Genomic DNA, 22,705 nt, shown 5'->3' on the forward strand with positions numbered 1-22,705 from the left:
TTTCAGCTACTGCCTGTTTGATAAAATCAATAGTTGCACATCACATTGAAGATAATAATGAGGACTCAAAGTAAAACACAAATTCAAAGAGGAGCTATGCCTACCACATTGAGATATTAAATACAAAACATTGGTTTATACATATAGCTTGTCACTACAAAGCTACATTATCTAAATAGAATCCCATTTTAAGTAGCATTATAGATATCAAAATTGATTCAGTTTAAAGGCCTGCTTACCACATGTTATTTACAGAAATATTATGTGTCTGCAAGAGAACATTGTGAGTGTGTTGCTGGTGTATTACCACATCTTAATCAGTTTTATTCTTGCAGTATGAAAGAGCAAGAGTGTGCGTACAGACTGGTGCCCACATATACTTCTGCTAGATTAAATACAAATTGCATATTTATAGAGTGAATTTTCTCATCTTCAAAGGACAGAGAAAGATTTTTCAAAAGTAAATGACAACTTCTTTCTTTTATCCATGAATTTGGTAATTTTATCATAGAAAGCATAGCTTTACATCTAGTAGACAGTTCATATCACCTCTGCTTTTCTCCTCCTCTCTTTTTTCTGCTGATACTAGTCTTCTGTGAAACAGTATTCTAGATACTATTCTAGATGCCAAATAGGACTTCAGATGTAGAGACAAAGTGGTAAGCCCTACAGAAGCTCAAAATTAAATCCTGCAACAGAAAGGTCTAAACAGCAGGGGTTTAAGAAAAGAGAGTCTAGTTCACATTTTTGCATGTCAAGTAATGATAGTTTGATGGACTCAAAAAAAAAAAAAAAAAGTGGTATTGGCTGACCTTATAAAGTACCAGAAAACTGTATTTGCCAGATTCACTGCATCCTGATATTTTCTTCTGTCCCATCTCAACGTAAGTTAAGAGCTTTGCAGTGCAAACACTCATAGCCATCTCACCGTGCTCTGCTTTTAGCAGACAAGACACTGAAGCTGTTCTCTGGGACATGATACTGGATGCATGACAGCTCTGAAATGCTTCTTTAAACACAGGAGTAATCACTACATCTTCTTAAAAATTCATGACCAAAAAGATTATCCAATGCAAACGTATTTCAAATGGCACTTTGCGCTGCCTGTGTGTCAGCTACTTTTGTAATTTAAGTTTAATGGTGTTGTTAGTGCCTCATTGTAGTGGAGCGTATGGTATGAGCATATAATTCAATAGCCTCCATTCAGTTATCTTGGCTGACTCTGCTTCTTCCACTGTAGAATAAAGCATAAAGAAAAAGTGAGACCCTCAACGAGCTACTTCTGTATTTGATTCTGCTCTTAAAAGAGGTGTATTCCGTACATTAGGCACAAGTTAAGATGATAAAGAAACCAGCAGTTTTTTCCCTGCTGTCCTTCTGACTTCGCATCATTCATGTAGCTATCGCTATTATCTTCTACAATCTTCATTACCTTTGTCTAAAGCCAAGAGTGCATTTCCCTAACTAATCAGTTGTAGATTGGCCAAATCAGAAAAAATAATAAAACTAGTACAAAAATTATTTAAAAAAATAATCACAATTTGTGCAGTGAATGTGAAAAGAACAAGGGAAACACCACCTTGTAACAAAAAGCAGTAGGAAATAAGTAATAAAAGAAAGGCCAACAAAGAAAGCCAGGCTACAGTAAACAAAAAAAGATGGAGAGAGGAATTCACCAAACTTGTACAGATGCCTGTGTCTCTGTTTGTCACTCCATAACTCCTTCATAGCAAGCTCATACCTTACAAATGGAATTTAAGGTATAACTGTTTTTTCCCTGAAGTAGACTTTCAAAATGAATTATATATTCAGCATGCTAAAAGTCTCTATTACTGCTCCCTGCCTGTAAGGAGTGCCTAGGAAGCTAGCTCAGATGTATATGCTTGCCATATGGCTACTTATATTTAGGTTAGTTCTACCCTCTACAACAGTAATAGATTTTATAGAGTTACAGAAATATAAAATTAGACTGTATGTGCATGTCTGCTTACAGTTTTTTCCCTGCACTTTCAGATACTAAAATGGTGATTTTTCTTTTAGGCACACAGATTCCTCCAGTGTTGCTTGGGCTGGATCTTCACAATAAGTTTAGGTTTGAAAATTTAGTTCCAAAAAGAGAAAAGCTGACACAGAAGAATCCTTCTAACCTGCCATGGAATGTTTTATTCCATTACAAGGAAAGCAACAAGAAAAGTAAAAGGTACAGTGGTGTTATCAACACCATAAGGATTTGAACATTCAAACCTAGAAATACACAAAAAATTGAACACTAATTCCTGACTGTTTTAGTGCGGGGCTGGAAATAAGGTTTGGGGTGGGGGTTTTTTCACTTCTGAAAAACTAGTCTGAAGAGTATTGTGAACAGGACTCTGAATTTTGAATTCTTGAAGGAAGACTGGCTTGATTCTGTACAAAATACATGTGAGCCAAAAATCAAGATAGTGTGAATACTGCAGGCTAATACCTTCACTTTTGGTTTCCAGCCTTTGCTCACAGGACCCTTTTTTCCATACAAATTCTGAAGCTGACAGGAAAAAAAAAAAAGTGAGAACCTGTGTCCTGGTGAGTTCAGCCCTCTGCTGAGTGGTGCAAGCTGAGTGGTCAAATTCCCTTATAACACATAAAGGCTCTCCACAAACTCACAGTGAGTACTTTAGATTCCTGTCTACTATATGGAGGGAATGCAATATTCTGGAGAGATAAGAGAGAGCACAAATTCTCCTTCCCTTCCATTTTTCAGCTATTTCAAGATAACACTTTATTCATTTTACTTAAGATAGCTTTTATTCTCCCTCATGCCTTTTTCATGGTAGCATTGAACTTGGTTCAATTTCATCTCTGTACCTTCTCACACATCCAAGGCAGAACTTGCACTAATTCGTGTTTTGCTGATAGAATGATTTAGGTATGATGTTTGCCAAACCATACAATCCCAGAATGGCTGAGGTGGGAAGGCATCTCTGGAAGTCACCTGATCCAAACCCCTGCTCAAAAGTAAGGTCAGCTAGAGAATGTTGCCCAGGACCATGTCCAGTTGAGTTCTGAATACCTCCAAGGAGAGAGACTACTACCTCTCTGGGTAACCTGTTCTACTGTTCAATCACTCTCACAGTAAATAAGGTTTTTCTCATGTTTAAGTACAATTTCTTGAATTCCAGTTTGTGCCACTGTTTCTTGTCCTGTCACAAGATGCCACCAACAAGAACCTGGCTTTGTCTTTTTTATTCCCTTCCATACAGTATTTATACACACTGATGAGATCTTCCAATAGCTTTCTGCTCTCCACATTTAGGTCCCAGTTCTCTCAGCCTCTCCTTGTAAGTCAGATACTCTACTCCCTTAATCATCCCCATGGTTACGTACAACCCAGTACCTCCACATGTCTCTTGCACTGGGAGTTCTGAATTGGCCCCAACACTCCAGGTGTGTCACACCAGTTCTGAGAAGGGGAGAATAATCACCTTCCTCAGCCAGAGGATAATGGCCTTACAGAAGGCTGTTGGTTTTCTTTGCTACAAGGGCATGTTTCTGGCTCATGTTCAACCCAGTGTCTACCAAAACCTCCAGGTCCTTTCCTGCAAAACCGCTTTCAGATGGTCAGTCCCTAGCCTGTAGAGGAACATGAGGTCATTTCTCCCAGATGCAGGACATTGCATTGCCCTTAGTTGAAATTAATGAGATTCCTGTTGGCCCATCTCTCCAGCCTGCCAAGGACCCCCTGAATGGCAAATCTGGTATATCAACCATTCCTCCCAGTTCTGCATCACTTGGAAACTTGCTGAGGGTGCATTCTGTACCATCATGCAGATTACATCAGATTGAGTGAATCTAGCTTAACCTTCTGAAGTAATTTCTGTCTGCTTATTAGAACAAGGATCTTACAACAAGATAAACAAGATGCATCAAATTCTAGCACAGACAGGTGTCGTGGTTTAAACAAAGTCACCCATAAATCACGCAGTCATTCTCTCACTCCCCCTCTTCTACTACCGGAGGGATGGAGAGGAGAACTGAAAAGAATGCAACTCCCATGGGTTGAGATAAGAACAGTTTACTAACTAAGGTATAACACAAATCACTACTGCTACCACCAATGATAATATTGATAAAGGAAATAACAAGGGGAAAGAATACAATACCTCAATACCAGCTGACCGATAACTCACCCAACCCCACCCGACCGAGCACTGACCGACACCTCCTCCAACCCTGCAGTGAACTAGCCCTTCCGGGTAACTCTCAGTTACATCCTGGGCATGACGTGCTGTGGTATGGAATACCTCTTTGGCTAGTTTGGGTCAGGTGTCCTGTCTCTGCTTCCTCCCAGCTTCCCCTCCTCCCTGACAGAGCATGAGACTCAGAAAGTCCTTGGTCAGACTAAAACATTTGAGCGGTAACTAAAAACATCAGTGTTATCAGTGCTGTTCCCAGTCAAAACACAGCACTGCACCAGCTACCAAGAAGGAGAAAAATGACTGCTACTGCTGAACCCAGGACAACAGGATAAGCTGTTGTTTATTATAAGGGAGTTCATTGAGGCTAAATATAGCTGAGAAGACAGATACCCAAGCTTCCTGGGTGGGTCTCCTCAGAAGCTTATGATAATCTATGCCAGCACTGCTGAGGCCCTTTCTCTCCCTTTTATCCCCATGCCATCATTGTCCTTACACTGATGTCAGTTGAACAAGAGGATCTGAGTGTAAGCTACCTGGCAGAAAAATCACCATGATCCTTCACACTGGTATCTCCTGGGCCATGAATAGCATGGTTTACAAGATATCAGGCTGCAACAGACCTTGCTTGGACTGATTATAATAGCTTTAGAACTGCACAGTCAGAACTCAATAAAGCTTCCTCCTTTCAGATACAAAAAGGTAGTTTGCGTTGCAAACACCTGCTCACTAAGACCAAGTCTTTAATTTGAAAGGATCCAAAACATGACAATATTTCAAACATGATCAGTACAAACTTTGATGCAGTGACCTTACCTCAGAACTGAGACGAACAAGAATCTCGGCATTGGTTTCTGCCATATCTTCTATTTTGTGATCAGGCCTTAAAAAAAAAAATAAGATTTTATTATTCCTTTCATTCTGTTTCAACATTTTTTGATTCCTGGAAAGCAAGGAGCTGTGTAGCCACAGGCACTAAGGTAAAAGGGCTTTTGACATTCCACATCAAAATGCTGACTGCAACATGACAATAATTAATTGTGTCTGTAATGACAAGAGTATACCCTTTGTCTTCTGCTGTCAAGAACTCTTTTGACTGGATTAACATAAAACAATGAGAGAATTCTTCAGCTATAAAAATGTGTTGAATAACTAAAGATTGCAGGACACACTTAGCTCAGAGCTGCTTATTTGAGTGCGTATTTTGCTCTGCTAAAAAACACTCCATCAACAGACCAAAGAGTTTTCTATCTGCCTCCCCCCCCCCCCCCCCCCCGGCAGCTAAAGTGTGGAGTAACACCTATGGAATGTAAGCTCATATAGATAAAAGCAGACAACATCAAAATCATTATATGACACATTAAGTTTGATATTAAATAAATAAATAACGATGTGAACATGAAAAGAACACATCAAGAAGCCATAAATTAGCAAATTAAAGCAATGGTTGAGAACACTATTAGGTTATCTTGACAGTTACTCACAAGACAGACTTCATGTGCCTTTGCAGAAGTGGGACAGTGCAAGAAGAACCCTTCTGGAAACTGTCACAGAAGTCTGGCCGTATGGAAAAAGGCACACAAAAGCCGCTGTGGACAGTACATGGGATAGGACTGTGTTTCTGTGCTTTTCTTTAAAACAGTTTAATTCCCATCATTAAAACATCTATGAGCCTTTCAGAAGCCAATAATAAGAAAGATACCAATATGATGGGGTTATTACTATGAGAAGAAAAAGAAAATGCCCTTGAGATCTTTACTTTTCATGGTATTCAAGAAGCGTGGCACGCCAGCAAATCAAGCAGATACACAAAACTGCAGCTGCTGTAAATCCCAGGTATTAGCAGAAGCTTCTATCGTTGACTAAATTAAATAACTGCTCATATGCCTTGATGTGTTTAGGGGGAGAGCTGACAGTATGTCTGGAATATGCAGCTGGTATATTGTGGTTCTTACATCCCATGTCCAAAAATTTTTTCCCTGATAAAAAAATAAAATCAGAAACACAGAACAACACATGCATTCATTCTGGGACAAGTATATTCAGACCAAAATGGTAAATCAGATTAGAAATTGATTATTTTCACAACTGCCTTTCGTACGCAAAGAAAAATGTGAGTTAACATTTTTAAGTGCTATAAACAACCCAAAACAAATAAATGAATGCAGTTTCATTTACAAATACTGATTTATTCAGACTTTATAACTCGGAATGAGATTAAAAAAACTGACCTCTTTAGATGCTTATGTTTCCCTACACATCTGATTGCTTCTGATCTCTCAAAAGCAGGCTAGGACTTGGCTCTTCTAAATTGAAGACAGAAGATAGCTCAGTAGACACAGCCACAGATGCAATCTGTAAACTCAAAACAGCATATAGCATAGTTATTTCCATCTTGGGCCTTTATCACTTCATCTTGCGTTTAAAAATACTCTTTGTGTTAAAACATACTCTTCATCTGCATATGAAATTCAATACTTCTGAAACCATCAATAAACTAAAAATTATAGTCCATAATCAAAGAGGAAGAGTGTATTGTGATACCGAGGCTAATGGAAAAAAGTAAGAATGAATGGATGGTGAGGAACAGAATCAGCTCAGATATCACCCTATTTTTTCAAAAGGGGACAGACTAAGAGCAAGTAAGCCCTGGCGAACAAGACTAAGGCTTATACAGCTTCTGGAGGCAAGTCAGGCCCAGCACGCTTTTTCTGGTACTGGCATAATTGTACTGGTGTACAGTAGTGCACCATGTGAAGGCAACTACAGTGCTTCCCAACCCACTGCCAGAGGAAGCAACAGTGATACACCCATGGTCCTGGTCTTGGACCTCAACTTTCCAGTGCAGAGCCTCTGCATATGTCTCTATGCTGGCTTTACACTCCACCTACAGTGACAATAAAAGAGCCATGGATACCTGAGAGTTGTTTGCATTCAGCAAAAGCTTTCCAGGAACTCCATAAGGCAATAACTAAATGACTATCCCATTGTGGCTATTTATCTTAAAACCAAATTACTTTTCTGAAATTAATACAATGTAAATTATTGCAGGACAGAAGATACAGAATATATTGCAAAATATAAAGAAAAGAAAATAACACGGAACATGAGATAAAGAAAAAAATCCCCTGTTCTCCTCAAATAATTAAAAAAGTGTTATGGGATACATTTCAATAGTCTAGGGTACCCAACGCATTCTTGAAATGTTCACTGAGTCTACCAGTGGTTCTGGGAATTAGGTGTTGTTATAAACACCTGCATTTACAAAGAAGGATATAGAAGAATAAAAAGATTAGACACCTCTCATGAAGCCATTAGTCACTTGGAAAGAATTCAGGAGCACTGGATGAGAGCCTAAGTAATTGCTCAAGTTTGCAAGGAATTCCATGGCACAGCTTTCAATACAGACATTTTTTTTCCAGGTTACTGCAATATTCAATGTTTTTCTGTGAACAACGGAATAACCCTGTGATTAACAGGGCATTTAATTACCCCAAGAGGCCTCTGCATCAGTCCCATCTCATCTGACATTTACAGCAGCTCAGTCCTGTGGAATACACATAACAACATCAGCCTTCAGTTTAGTGTGAGCAGCTTTAGTGTGTAGGGAATTTGCCGAAGTCAAAAGGCAACGTTTATTGAGGAACTGCAAGCATGTCTCAGGCTTCAGAAGTCTATTTTCATTGTAGAACGTACTATAGTACTATATAGTAACGCTGCTAATACTGACCAGAAGCAAATGCAAATACATCACAAATCTGTACAGCAAGTTGAGACCAGGCCGCATTTATTTAACAGGGTTTCCAGAAGAAATTCTGGAGGAATTTCCCAGTGCTGCTACTGCCTACTCAGGCCTACAGACTCCTTCATGGAAAGCAGATCCATGGTACTCCACAGAGACCCACTGATACAGCCAGCAGTCCAGGCAAGCACAAGGCTGCTGTGGAGGAGGCAGAGCTCATTTGGCTCCTGAGACCACCAGGAGATGTTCAGCATTGCCTTTTGGTGCACAAGCAGGCAGTCACTTCTGACTTCATCAAAAGCGGGCAATCTAATTAACAAAGTAAGTATATCTTCATCTCTATGTACACACAAAATTAATGCCTTCAATACAGACTATGAGAAAAACTAAGACAGAAAATAAATACCAAAAAAAACCCCATAAGAAACACTGTGCTTCTAGTGATACGAAAAACAGCTTATATACTTGAGAAAGGACAAACACTCACTGCAACAAAAGTTTTAGAATTGCCCTCTTTCTTCATACATATATATACAAAGAGTATATAGGTTTATTTAAGGTGGTCAGGTAACTTCAACAAACACCTCATCACATCTATTCCCTTCCAGACTGTGCATTAGCCGTGTATTATTTGCATTGAGAATGGAGAATTTTGAACCCGAAAAGCCTCCTTTCCCTTTACTATTACTGTCCCTCAAGAGTATGCCATTATTTAAAATTCAGTTCTTGTATATGCATATTTTATATATGTATAATATATATGTATATATTTTATATATATTTATATATGTATTTTATATATGTATTATACTTTTTAAAAAGCACCCTCACAATCTGACAGGTAAAACCTCCACAAAATAATTCTTCAGTGACAATGTTCCCAAAGATATTACAACTTCTATGAAAATTTGAATAATGTGAGCAGAAGGAGCTGGAAATGTATATCAATGAACAATTGTTCAATTCATGTGACAGGGATCATCCTCCAGTAGAAATGACAGTTGCACTGGAATGATAAAACTGCAAGGCAGACTGTAAACTCAGACCTAAAAAGTTTTCAATGCATTTTCCTATCCAGCACCCTTCACATATCATATCAATATAACCTATCTGCTCTGTCTTTTTGATTCAAAGTCTTTGCATGAGAAGTCACAAACCATGAAAAGTGGACTTATTTGCAGTGATAATGAGAAAAACTCAATTCCTTCATATTTAAGGGACAAAATCACCCTCATGTTTAAGGGACAGCCAGACTGCTTAGCACCAGCATAGGCTGGAAGACAAGAATTTCTATTTGCAAAAAAATATTCAAAGTTTTTCTCTCATATGCATCATCTGCTTAGAAAAAATCAAACTTCCACCCTGAGCTATGCAGAGAAATTACTGATATTTTGTTCCACCAGCTCAAGATGTCTGAATTTAAGAAGCTGGGCTTGAGGCAGCTTATAGGGACTTTGGTGCTCCTTTAAAGTATTTCCACTGGACATTTATTTGAGAGAATGTGTTTCAAAAATCTAACCTCTAGAGAAGGAAAGTATTTATAGGAGCAAGTTTTGTCTTGACATAAAAGAGAATAAATCCTATCACTGGCGGGGTAATGGTTCTTCACAGTATAAGTACTGGGTTTGAGGATTCATCATGCTAGGGACAATGAAGGAATTTAACCCAACTTGCCTACCCAGGCCAGCTCCTGCAGATTTGTTAATGCATGAGAGATCATGAGCCTCCAGACCTCTCACCAAGACCTTTTTCCTATATTTTGGCCTCTTACTGTGGCAGAGATAACTTTGATTTAATTCTAGCTGGTCTAAATAGGCAACATTAGAGTGCAGCTGTATCAGCACAGAAGGTATCCAACATCAGCCAGAAGAGGAGACATGTAGGAAGTGAAACTCTTAAAAGGTGGATTCTGAAAAAGGAATAATGATGTGAGATTACAGAGCTCTGGCAAACGTGCAGTAGCCAGCAAAAATCAGCTACCACATTTCTACCTATTCCCTCTTTCCATCTGATGGCTGATCCTTACACAGCACAAGGAAATCTGGTCTACCTGTCAGTCAGCTCCACAGCATGGCTGCAGCTAAATTCATGTCAAACTTCTGAATGTAAGAGATTAAAAAAAAAAGTAATAAAGCCATTTGCCCAGGTAATCTAGCAAGCTAGAGTCAGCAAGCTAGAGCATAAGAACCACAATATGCCAAAATCCCTGAGCTGAGTGCCTTAGTTTATCTACCCACAATTACAGAGCCCATCTCTACAAAGCTTGCCAACCCCGAAAAGAAAGCTGTCTCATTTGCACAGTGATTTGGAGGTAAACAATGTCATTATAAGACAGCGACTTACAAGAGAGTCAGCAAAAGTTGCAAACAGTTGTACATGCACACTTACAGATTACACGTCAATCCTGGCAGGAGACAATGGCAGTAGTTGAAGTAGGAGCTTTACTATGTTCTTCCACCCTTCCTCTTTCTCATATTCACAGAATAGGTAGGTACATTCATCCACTGAGAACTGGTAGAAAGCATGAGTGTCTTGAAAACAGAGTTGTCTGCCACTGTTAGGGAAGAAAAAGTAATATTAGATAGCCTGTAAACTTTTACCACGTAAGGGTTCTGTGTCTTCACCTCATTCTGTATTGCTCTTGACCTTAATGCTGAGTTGCACCACCATACAGGACAAAGGGATTATAAACTTGGCACAGAAGCAGTCTTGCCCTGTAGTATTACTTCAGTGCACCCAAACAGGAAAACCCTAAAACTCAATTTGAAGAATTGCAGGCTCCTGAAATTCAAGCATTAAGACTGCTGAGTATTCAATCGATTTTGGAACAGTTCAGAACTAGAAGACAAAAACCTTCCATTTGTCAGATTTCTGAGCCTCAATTTCTATTGGTTTCTAATCTGTCCTCATTAATGGCCACGCACTAATAAACAAAGTTCAATAATGGAGATGCAGCCACTAATTATCCCAGCTTCTCCTCAAATTCAGGGCTGCTGGATTTGTAAACTAGACCTGTGTAAGATGATGTGCTGTTACAACAGCATCTTCCCTGGCAAAATCAGGATTGAGCTGGGATCGAAGAATGGGGTTCAAAGCCAAGAGCACAACCTCTTGCTGGGAGAGTCATTCAGCCCTTGCTGAGGCTGCATGATCAGACATACCATCAGCATATGTCAGAAAAGTTTAAAGTGAATGTAAGAGGAAATCTTCCATAACATGTCACCTTTCACAAGGAGAAAGGTTAAGTGTCTAGCACAAACCCCAGGGTGGGGTATGCTCTGAGCTGAGCTACCTCAGTAGCTACAGCTACAAAGCTACAAAGTAGTCCATCAGATTTCCAGAGGTTGGTTATTGGTGTAATTAATGCCAACCACATTAGCTGCACCAAACCCACAAATCTGGTTGGGAAGGTGGGAGCAGGGAGTAGAACCTGGCATCACCACCGTCTCAAGGAGCAGAGTCCCCTCTCAATCCATTGTAATCTAAAACTACAAAAAACTGGGAGAGGAAGGGTGTGTCACTGATAATAGATAATAGTCCATGGTGAAACACACAAAAATAGAAAAGTACTGTTTGGCACAGGTTGTGGGAACATAACCTTGAAAATAAGGGAGTTAACACCGCTGTTAGCAAAAGGGAGTCTTATACCAGTAAACCTCTGTTCACATGCTGGCCACGTGTGGGCTGATGTTGCAGCTGGTAATTTTCAACTCCAGCCCAAGGGGGGATATAAGGACCTGTGCAGAGATGGACAGGTGAGAAGGCCAGATGCGCATCTTGATTCAGGGGACACCCTGATGATGCACTGCCTACCACCCCTCTGACCGGGCAACATGTTCCATCTTCTTCCCCTGCTCGGCATGCCCATGCAGTCAGGGGTTGGAATGTATGTAACCTGCTTCGCATTAATATCTGTATTTGCTTTGCACAAATAATAAATAGACTAGAGCATTTGATTGTTTATATTGTGTTTGGTGTCCAGTCTTTGTACGTGGGAACCCTACAAACCTGGAACAAAGGGAAAATCACTAATAAATAGGGAAGTCATCCAGTGAAGCCAAGATCTGCAGGGACTGAACAGTTGCTGTCTTGTGAAAAACTCAAAAGAGCTTGCAATTAGGCTGGAAAAGACACACACGGTTAGCAATAAGCAATTACACTTGCAAAAGAAAAAAGGAAAGAAATTAGCTAAAAGAGATTAGTCTTTGGTATTTATGAAATGAAAGACCACAGAGGTGAACCTACCGAAGAGATAGTAAAATAAAAAAATGGCAAGAAAATTGGATCTATTTGCATTTTTTTTGTTTCCCTCCTTCCTCTTCCATTGAAAACATGTGTCTTATTTACCCTATACAGGAGAAATTCATAGCTTTCATCATGCTAGAAGTACTATCAAGACTGATCTGATAATATAATGCCCATATCCAGGAGGAGCTGCCAGACTCCAGCTGCTATAGATCTGCGCTTAACAAATGGGCACTGCTCCAAAAGCCAGTCTACCAGTTCTGATCCAACACAGCTTCTCCTGAAAATAAGCAAAATATCACTTCTTACACTACAGTAATGTCAAAATGCTCTTTTATAATAAAGAGCTCTTTTTTAAAGCTATTAAAAGTGAATAATTTTGTTTGGCAGGGAAAACCCTTTATCTCAGTTACTAATTTCTATAATCCTATTCATTTCAAGGGAAGAAATTAGTTTGGCAAGCCTCAGGGGATGCTCCAAGTTACGAGGTAACTAGTGTTAGGTAAGTAAGTTCCCTTACATATCTAATTCATGCAGCACACTTAACAACATGTAATATTTTTATCAATTTGTCCTTCTTACAGACAGTCGTCCAAAGATGGAAAAAAGCTATATAAAATATAGCTTTAACCTTGGGACTTTATCTCCTTTCCAAGCACAGGCATAAGCAATACAGCTACAAAATCTATGTGTAAGACCTTGAGTGTTGCTTTAGGATGTACTTAATCTTCCATATTATTGGTAAACTTAATATTTTTAAAAACAAAGCTATGGCTTTTTCTTAAATATGGATATGAATGAATGGTGCTATAACAGAGACCCACACATTTTGGCAGAATTGAAAATAGAAAGAAGCATTTATATTGTAATGCAACACAAATGGCAAATCACTTCATTACAGAAATATTCCATGAATTACATTCAAAAATCACTGTGTAATTAAATCTTAGAAGTCCAATTAAACTCTTTTATAACTCCCAGACAGGGCTGAATTTAATACTCTTTCTTTTCAGCAAAATAACAGACACAATTTTACATGAAACCATAAGCAATTAAATTAATGGACATACAGTTGAGCCACTGCTGCTTTCTGACAACTGACAAAGTAACATAAGAAAAGGCATGAAAACGCATGAGCTTTTGAAGAACTTTTTAGAAAATAGTTTCAATTCTTAGTAACACACAAAATCTCATTCTTAGAATTTACTCTCTTGTCAAATCGGAGCATAGACAAATGCAATTAAAACCCATTCAGTTGATTAGAACGAATGATCTCAGGTTACCTGCAAATGCCAGTAAGGTACACCCTGTCTTTAATCAGGTCAGATGCTTGTAGAGTAAAAATATTCCTGAGAGCTCTTCCAGCACAGGAAGAACTTTCTCCATAAATCTGAATGAAAAGAGAAATTGAAAACTGTGACAAACAGGGATTTATTCCTTATGTAGTAAATTGCCTTGCCACTGTCCAATCCCACTCTCTGAGCAACGCTTTCTCCCCAGCTAAATAATAAGCAAGCAGTCAAAAGTAGATTTAGATTACATATTAGGAAGAAATTCTTCTCTGTGAGACTGGTGAAACACTGGCACGGGCTGCCCAGAGAAGTTGTGGCTGCCCAGTCCCTGGCAGTATTCAAAGGCCAAGTTGGACAGGGCTTGGAGCAACCTGATTTAGTGGAAGGTATTCCTGGCCATGGCATCATTTAGTTGGATCATTTAGTTGGAACTAAATGACCTTTCAGTTCCCTTCCAACCCAAACCATTCTATGGTCTATGAAAGCCTCATAGGAAATGTGCCACAGCTTCTGCCATACTCATTTGTATCATGGATTGCAAATCCCCTCCATGGGCTGGACTACTTGTACATTTGCTGCCTTAGGAAAGCAGGGGTTTTACTATATGTCAGTTTTACCTTTGAACAGATAAATTTGAATGAGAACAAGTGTTATTCTAGCAAAGCAGACAGACACTATTTGCAAAACCACACAAATACAGTTACAGGTCAGTTGATCTGTATTTTGCCATGAGGATGTGGTCTTTCAGGATGGATGCACTCTGACTTCCCCTACACCTGACTTCTACCTTCTCTTTCTAGGCTGTAGATGTAGTGGAAGGTGTCCTTATCATGGCAGTGGGGTTGGAACTAGACAATCTTTAAGGTCCCTTCCAACCAAAACCATTCTATGATTCTATGTGTCTATCAAAACGAGACCCAACTTTTATCTTCCATAAAACCATACTCCACCTGGACTCTGTACACCACTTTAACCCAGGCTTCTGAGGAATGTTTGATGTTTCCTCACTATCCCAGTAAAACACATCAGTAACAACTAACTTGAAAGAAAAACAATGCTGCAGGATCACCTTTTTTGTTTCTGTTTTGTTTCCTATGTTTAGAAATCTTTCAAGGAATATAAAACAGTACTGAAACAGTGAAGTTTTGTAACATGCAAATGCAGAGCTCTCAACTATTACAAAGGGAAGCTAAGCAGCAGCAATCATTTAAATGGCTGGGAAGTAAGTGCATGTTGGAATTCACAAAAATTCAGTTTGCAAATTCAGTATTAGAAGAAGATAATTTCTAACACACAGATTATAACTTGTTAACTGGATTTAATGGCAGGCCACATTCAAAAGTGTTGTCAAAGCTACAATTAAGAGGTTGAATCAAAGCAAAATGATTCCTAGTATGTTGTTTGATGAAATAGAATTAAGAAGAAGCTTGACAAATACCTTGTTTGAAGGAGTTTCCAGGTAGGGATTTGAAATTCTTCTGGACAGGGTCTGTAAAACAATTTGGTAGAGCTTTAGTTTTGTTCTGATTTTTGTGTAGAAGCAGCAGTCTAGGTCTTTTAGCTATTGAAAACTAAATAAAAAGAATTTATCAAATCATCTGAGTAGTCTAACCGAAGTCTCCAAATAATTTTTTTGCACATCAGGAAAAAGGTTTGGTAAATTCAGTTCTGTGGGTTTTTACTACATTGATTTTTGAGATGGAAAAAAAGATGAGGTGTCAAAGTCTGTAGATGACACACAATTTTTTGGGTCAGAAAAGACTAAAAATGACAAGGAAGAATTTCAAGATAAACCTAGAAAAAGCTGGGTGAAAAGACAGTATCATGATGAGCTCAGCATTAAAAGTAGCATGTACTAGAGGGAGAAAATGTAATTGCACACGCTCTAATAGCTCTTATAGCAAACTTTATCAATTTAGTAAAAAACACCCCAGTGTCACAGAACACTTCTCTAGGAAGACAACTCTCGCAAATGAAATTCTTAACTGAAGTTAGAAAAAACTAGGATAAATGAGGAATAAAATGGTGACCAATGGGAAGATAATACTGCTTTAATGTAGACCAGCATTGTCCCTATCATGCCACATGCTGCACTGATAGCAGCATCTCAAAAAATGGACTCCCCAGTGTTAGAAGGGATTCAGACAATAACAGTAGTAGGAATAATAAGGGATCTGGATAAATTTTAATATGAGAAGAGACAGAAAAGACTGTGACTATCTACCTTACAAATGAGAGATTACAAGACACATAATACAACTATACAAATCAATGAAAAGGCAGATGTTGTGCTCTGGTTTATGTAACTGAGAATTAATGACCACCAAATGAAATTAGGGAGGATTCATGTTTGAGGAGATAGGAAGGAAAATGACACATAATTCTTCACAGCAGGGAAATACAAATGCCAAAACCTTACCACTGATCAATAAAGATTGGGGATTTAAAGTTATAAAATTAACAGTGAATCTAAAATTCTGGAAGGCAAACAGAGCTAGGATAAACATCTCTACTAGAGCCAGGTTACTCCAACTTTACTTACGATGATATTTCCATATCATGTCAGTGTTAAAAGACAAGATATTGTCTACTGTAATGCTTGCTGGCAACTTCTATCTTACTACAAGCCACACAAGACACAAATAAACATTGCCTAAAAGAAGTCTGGAAGTCGGACAGAAGACATTGTGCAGGAGTACTGGTAGCACAATAGGAGGATTGTGTGGTGGTCCCTCATATTATTCCAACTTGTAGGCAGCTTAATTAATCCCTCACTTTGAGAAGGATCCAATTCCCACTTGGTTTATTGCAATCATAAAAAAGAAAACCCAACTGAATATCCTTCACATGCTGTAAGAATTACAGAATCACAGAATCTGTATTTCAGTCCTGCCACCTGTCTTTTTTTCCCCCTCTGTATTCCTGTTACCATATTTTTAGACAGGCAAGAGAAGTAACCAGGAACCACAGAAGCATCTAAAACTGTTTACCCTTCCACGCTCATCACATATGTTAGTGTAATTACATGTGTAACTAGCTCCATATAGAAACACTATAACATAAAAGCTTAATTCCCCTCTCATACCCAACAAAGATGCTGTAAGCATGTAACATTACATCAGATCCCATTTATTTTTCCTAGCTGGCCCATCATTAACACCTTGGTTTTGCAGCAGTCTTAAATAACACCACTTCACTTGGATTCTGTCCAAGTCTTTCATTCAACAAGGCTCACTCACTGCAGCAGTACAGTAAAAGCTTATACATTGATTTCCCCCTTCTCTGCTCCATTCCCAAGATGGCGCTAATGATGTTATTTAACTTGTAATCAGCAAGTTAATTCCAGTGATGCCAGTGGGAACTACAGACCCTGACATTGAATTGTCCTGGTCCCTGGCATTCAGAGGACAGCTGAGCCTCGGCCAGGGAAAATGCTGCTGCTGCAGGGTGCAGTTATATCACAACATAAGACCAAACTCAGCAAAAAGGACAAATACGATGGACTTCTACAGAAGGTTACAGCTTTGGTGGATAAGGGAAGAGCAATTGATGTCATCTACCTGGACCTGAGCAAAACTTTTCATACTGCTTACCCACACGCATCCTTGTCTCTAAAATTGAGACATGGATTTGCCAGGTGGATCACTTGGGAATTAAGGAATTGGCTAGACAGTCCCACTCAAAGAGTTGTGATCAATGGCTTGATATCAGGATGGAGACCACTTATGAGTGGTGTCCCTCAGGGGTCCAGGACTAGTATTAATTAACATTGTTGGGGACATGGACGGTGGGATTGAGTATACCCTCAGCAAATCTGCAGATGACACCAAGCTGAGTGGTATGACTGTGGTGTGATCCACATTCTAGAGCGGAGGGATGCCATCCAGAGGGACCTTGAGAGGCAACAGAAGTGGGCCCATATGAAACTCGTGAAGTTCAAAAAGGCCAAGTGTAAGGTCCTGCACCTGGCTTGGGCAATACCAAACATCAACACAGGCTAAGCGATGAGTGGATTGAGAGCAGCCCGAGAAGGACTTAGGGGTACTGATGGGTGAAAAACTGAATATGAGCCAGCAATGTGTGTTCACAGCCCACAAAGCAAACTGCATTTGGGCTGCATCAAAAGGAGCATGCCTAGCAGGTCAAGGAAGGTAATTCTCCCCCTCTACTCCAGTCCTGTGGAACACCACCTGCACTACTGCATTCAGCTCTGGGGCCTCCAACATAAGGAAGACATGGACCTGCCTGAGTGGGTCCAGAGAAGGGCCACAAAGACGATCAGAGGGCTGGAGCTACCTCCCTGTGAGAACAGGCTGAGAACAACAGGATTGTTCAGAAAAAATTTTGCTAGTTTGTCCTTCAAACCACACAGTGCCAGCTTTGGTGCAGGGGAGAGAGAAGGAATTTAAGCCCTGAAATGGGAAAAAGCAAGACAGGATGAATTTGTCTGTGGAATCCCGAAACTGTATGATTGGTTTTTTTTTTTTTTTAGCTTGCCTCAATAAATATTTAACCACTGAGCACACCTCTGTTCAGCAGACTGGCTGCTGGGGACAAACTGGGCAGTCCCCTTCCAGAAACAGGATGAAGACGAAGTGGACCAGGGCTCTAGGCTTTGTTTGAAAACCCCAATATTCAGGCTGCCATGGGGACAGAAACACCACTCCTCCCTGAAGGCATTTGGTAAATACAGGCTGCTCCTCCCAAATTATTTTAATGCACACACTAATTCAAAATACATTTGCAAATAACTCTTAGAATGAGTCATCAAGCAAACAACTCATCACTCATGAAATCTACCTTGGAACAGCTACTGCTGCCCATGCCAACTGCTGCTTTCTAGGCACTGCCACTCCGGTGTCCCCCGGTGCCTCTCCATCAGCTTGAGGAAAAGCTTTGTTAAGCCATATTTCATGGAGGAGATGAGGATGTGGCAGCACATATGCTGCTGGGACAGGAAACCATATGTGGAGCAGATCCAGAGAGCTGGATGTCCTCCAGAAGGGCTTTCCCATCACACCTGAGTAGGTGTGCAGAGATGACTTTAGCTTCCCTGCTGGAGGTGCAGGAAGACAGAGGCAGGGAGCTGGTCCCTGCTGGGTGAACCAGGAGGGCGAAGTATGAATGTGGCACAGGAATGGCAACCTAGCTTGTGGCAATAACTTGCATGTGACAGGAGAGGACAGTTAGAACAGATGCCCCAGGAAGAAGTTTTGGAATAGGACTGCCAGGATTCAAATTTGAATACACCACAGATAAACTGGGAAAAAATAGAAAGGAGTTCACTGTGGCATTTAAAACTACTAGAAACACAGGGAGTAGAAGAATGGTGTTAAAAGAACAGGAGGATTAGAAAAAGTGATTAGCAAGTAATTTAAAACAACCATTAGAAAACATCTCTTATGGCCAGCTCATGGAATTACAAGACAAAGAATCAAATAATCCAGTCAGACTTTTTAAAAGCAGTAGCTAATTCAATGGTTGGTATTACTACACAAGGTCTATATCTGGGTTTAAATTGGTATTTCTTCAACTGGACAATTACTTTTAAACAAGTTGAGAATCTCTGCCACTATTTAAAGTTAAGCATGCAATGACATTGATGATAATATCTTAATATATGAGCACAAACTGACTTTTTTAAGGTTTGTAAAGGAATTCCCCCACAACATGCTAAACAAGCAAAGTGCACTAATGAAAGCATGTTTTGGTCTCCATTGGAAAGATCAAGCTGTATCTTACTTGGAGATGCTAATTTAGTTGTTTACTCAGGAGAATATTGAACTGGCTCCACTACAACAACTCCCTATACATTTACTACAACCTAGTTAATGTTCTAATCAAGCGCTAAAGAAACTATAGAGCATGTTTTCAGCAATAACTTTTGGAGATGTATTTGAGTTTTCTCCTTATTTTTAGATCTGGGATTTTGCTTTGGCCTCATCTCAACTTCACAGAATGACTTGCCTACAAGCTGCCTGTGCTCCGCCTCCTGCCCAAGCTGTTCCAACAACTGCTGGTATTTCTGCCATTGCCAGCACTGCAGTCGCAGTAGCATCAGCAATGCTCCATACATCTGCTAGCAATTTAATCACCATCATGTTCAGAAAGAAACAAAGCAAGAGTGCTTGGAGCTCCAGTTCAAGTGCTTTCCTCAGCTGGGATTTAGTACAGTGGTAGCAGCCAGCAACCTGTCTATGCTAGAAGTCACAGTTGACACAAGGAGGGGCACAAAATTACAAAACGGAATATATAAACCTTTAGAATCAGTTTTAAGTAATGTTAAGTTTGATGGCTTTGCAACAGTAGCAATGGAAAATTACTCAGGTGCATGATACACAAAAAAAAAAATAGAGTACAGCTAGAGAACATACTGAGAATTCTTGTACAAGATAAATCGTTATAGTTGACACAGTTTTAAGAAAAACAGTCTAGAAGAACAGGACACACGGAAAAGGAGTATCTGGGAATGGCAGGTGTCCAGGATGGGCTACAGTTAAACCAACTGGTAAGTACGAGGACAGGAGGATTATTATGTCTCTGGTGCTAACGAACCAATTAAGCTGGTATAAGCATCTACTGCATGTGCTTCAAAGGCTGCCAGAAGTGATGAAGATTGTTGGAAGAAGTAAACGACCCTCAGAGACCACCACCACAATTCTGTACGCATGCAGGGAAATTTCTGGTAAATGATGCAATCCATATGTAGCCTCATGAATATGTATGTATGTCCAGGGACTATATAAGGATGGCTTGTGTAGCAATACAGGGACACACGTTAGGAGGAGCTAACCCCCATGTCCCCCTGCGCCACAATAAAGAATACCTGCTTGTCAGCTTGAAAACTTTGTTGGCAAGTTTGTTCCTGGAGTTTTCCCCGAATCACACTGTAGCACTGCAGAAGCAGGTGTGGAAATTGTAGGAAAATAATAATTTCAAATATGGGCCACAAATGTTTTGCCTTTCTTCTAAGAGCTTTTGACATCCCTGTGCAGTTCACAAGGCAGGGGGGAGGGACGGGGGGACACACAACAGCAAAAATAAGACTTTTATAATTATTAATCACGAATCACAGAATCCCAAGGGTTGGAAGGGACCTAAAAATATCATCTAGTCCAACCCCCCTGCAAGAGCAGGGTAATCTACAGTACATCACACAGGAACTTGTCCAGGCGGGCCTTGAATATCTCCAGTGTAGGAGACTCCACAACCCCCCTGGGCAACCTGTTCCAGTGCTCTGTCACTCTTACAGTAAAGAAGTTCTTCCTGATGTTAACGTGGAACTTCCTATGCTCCAGTTTACACCCATTGCCCCTTGTCCTACCACTGGATATCACTGAAAAAAGCCTAGCTCCATCATCCTGACACCTACCCTTTACATATTTGTAAACATTGATGAGGTCACCCCTCAGTCTCCTCTTCTCCAAGCTAAAGAGACCCAGCTCCCTCAGCCTCTCCTCATAAGGGAGATGTTCCACTCCCTTAATCATCTTTGTGGCTCTGCGCTGGACTCCTTCAAGCAATTCCCTGTCCTTCTTGAACAGAGGGGCCCAGAACTGGACACAATATTCCAGATGCGGCCTCACCAAGGCTGAGTAGAGGGGGAGGAGAACCTCTCTTGACCTACTAACCACACCCTTTCTAATGCACCCTAAGATGCCATTTGCCTTCTTGGCCACAAGAGCACATTGCTGGCTCATGGTCATCCTCCTATCCACCAGGACCCCCAGGTCCCTTTCCCGTTCACTACTTTCCAGCAGGTCAACCCCCAACCTGTACTGTTTCTAAATCTTTTACAGAGGAATTTGTTTTAAAAATAAAAGAAGAAACAAAAAGCAAGATGCCCCCAGCAAGTTGTATAAGCTTCCACTCGAAGTTTTTCAAATAACTAGCTTTCCAGTTTAGCAGAGTTGATTTGGAAGTAGCTGACTTTCAGCAGATATCATTCATATGAAACTGTAGAATATGCCTGACTTTCTGCCAAATAATATTGGTAACAGCCTTCCCCCACTGCTCCTCTTGAAACCCACTGTCAGAATTCATAATGAAGAACAACCAGTGAACAGTTGTCTTTATTAATATTTTTTGAAAATTAAATATAAAACTTTTTAAGTTATCTTCACCTGACAATCTTAAATTTCACATACTTAAGTGTAGCATAAAAAGGTAAAAAAAAGCTATAAAAAGAAAAATCTGTACTTAGCAGAGCTTGCAATGTAGGATTCCCAGGTAAGCCTGCAAAGGTCTTTGGAGAAACCCAAATGGGTCATTAGCGAAAGAAAACTAAAGAGTGTATTCTCACGTCCTTTCTGTATAAAATGAACCTGCAAAGTTATTTCACAAAAGAGAAGCCCATAATTCATGGTTCACTCCCACCTCCCTCAAAACAGAAAGGTATCTGCGAAGAAAATGGCTGCTCTTTATAAAGACAAGAAGTGTTCTTCAGGTTTAAAGACTTACTTCCAAGATGACAACAGTCAGGAAAGCAACGGGTTTAGAAGCATTTAGATATTTTCCAGTACATACCAAACTAAATATTGTTGAATGGGTTTATGCGTTGAACAAAGCTCTTTTTTAGTTAATCTGGCATAAGTCAGTCACTTTTAAAGTCTAGCAAGGAGTGTAATCTAATGCACTAGAGCAAATTTTGTTTGCAATGCCCTTTTATTTATCCAAAATAAGCTAAGAATAGGAAAGAATATTATAGAAGACAATACGGTAGGAGTGGCTGGTTGCTCTCCTCCCTCTTTTCCGCAGTCCTACCATGGCAGGAAAGCCCTGCCTAAATCCAGCTTCAGAAAGGCACCAACACAGGCCTGAACCTCTCTGTCCTTATCCTGTGCCTCAAACAAAGCTGGGGCATCCTGACACAAAAGCCAACTCAGTTTGAGAGAAAGGGAGGAGTGGTGAAATGGCCAATGCCAGGGTTAGAGAAACTTCATGCTCCTTAAAAAAGAGATGGCCACTCTCCTGCTAATGTATTTTCCACAATTAGATTAAAGTACTATAAAAGGAGGCTGTTGACAATCAGTTTGGGTCCTCCCTCCACCTCCTGCCTCACCTTCCCATCCCATCACCCTTCTGCTTTGTGCTTCCAAATGTGTTTGTGAAGCCATGTCCTGAACCAAGCTGAAGGACCAATAGCTTTGAACTGGCTTATGAAATGATTCATTTTAAGCCAGATCATTTCCCTCCACCAGGTCACTAGGAACCCATACAAACACCATTGTTAGCAAGGCAGGCAGCAGGGGCAC

At 40.0% G+C, this 22,705-nt stretch overlaps 2 protein-coding genes across 4 annotated transcripts in view; both read right to left on the minus strand.

The window, feature by feature from the left end:
• RAPGEF5 (Rap guanine nucleotide exchange factor 5) overlaps positions 1-5,685 on the minus strand; it is a 134,614-nt gene extending 128,929 nt beyond the window's left edge. For all 3 annotated transcript variants that reach the window (XR_010609883.1, XM_065666307.1, XM_065666306.1), the window contains exons 1-2: positions 5,657-5,685; positions 4,989-5,055 (exon numbers count right to left, since the gene is read on the minus strand). Coding sequence is in view for 2 of the 3 variants with exons in the window: in XM_065666307.1 (XP_065522379.1) it covers positions 4,989-5,055; positions 5,657-5,670 (81 nt within the window). In the remaining variant the exon portion in view is untranslated. The remainder of the gene's footprint in view (positions 1-4,988; positions 5,056-5,656) is intronic.
• A 355-nt stretch (positions 5,686-6,040) lies between these two features.
• LOC136007871 (rap guanine nucleotide exchange factor 5-like) overlaps positions 6,041-22,705 on the minus strand; it is a 39,121-nt gene continuing 22,456 nt past the window's right edge. Inside the window, exons 2-8 of the mRNA XM_065666309.1 lie at positions 14,890-14,940; positions 13,443-13,549; positions 12,314-12,439; positions 10,303-10,462; positions 7,665-7,719; positions 6,404-6,534; positions 6,041-6,151 (exon numbers count right to left, since the gene is read on the minus strand). Coding sequence (XP_065522381.1) covers positions 10,306-10,462; positions 12,314-12,439; positions 13,443-13,549; positions 14,890-14,940 — 441 coding nt within the window. The 3' untranslated portion in view covers positions 6,041-6,151; positions 6,404-6,534; positions 7,665-7,719; positions 10,303-10,305. The remainder of the gene's footprint in view (positions 6,152-6,403; positions 6,535-7,664; positions 7,720-10,302; positions 10,463-12,313; positions 12,440-13,442; positions 13,550-14,889; positions 14,941-22,705) is intronic.

The sequence above is a fragment of the Lathamus discolor genome, chromosome 2 (assembly GCF_037157495.1).
Source record: "Lathamus discolor isolate bLatDis1 chromosome 2, bLatDis1.hap1, whole genome shotgun sequence".
Classification (NCBI taxonomy): Eukaryota; Metazoa; Chordata; class Aves; order Psittaciformes; family Psittacidae; genus Lathamus; species Lathamus discolor.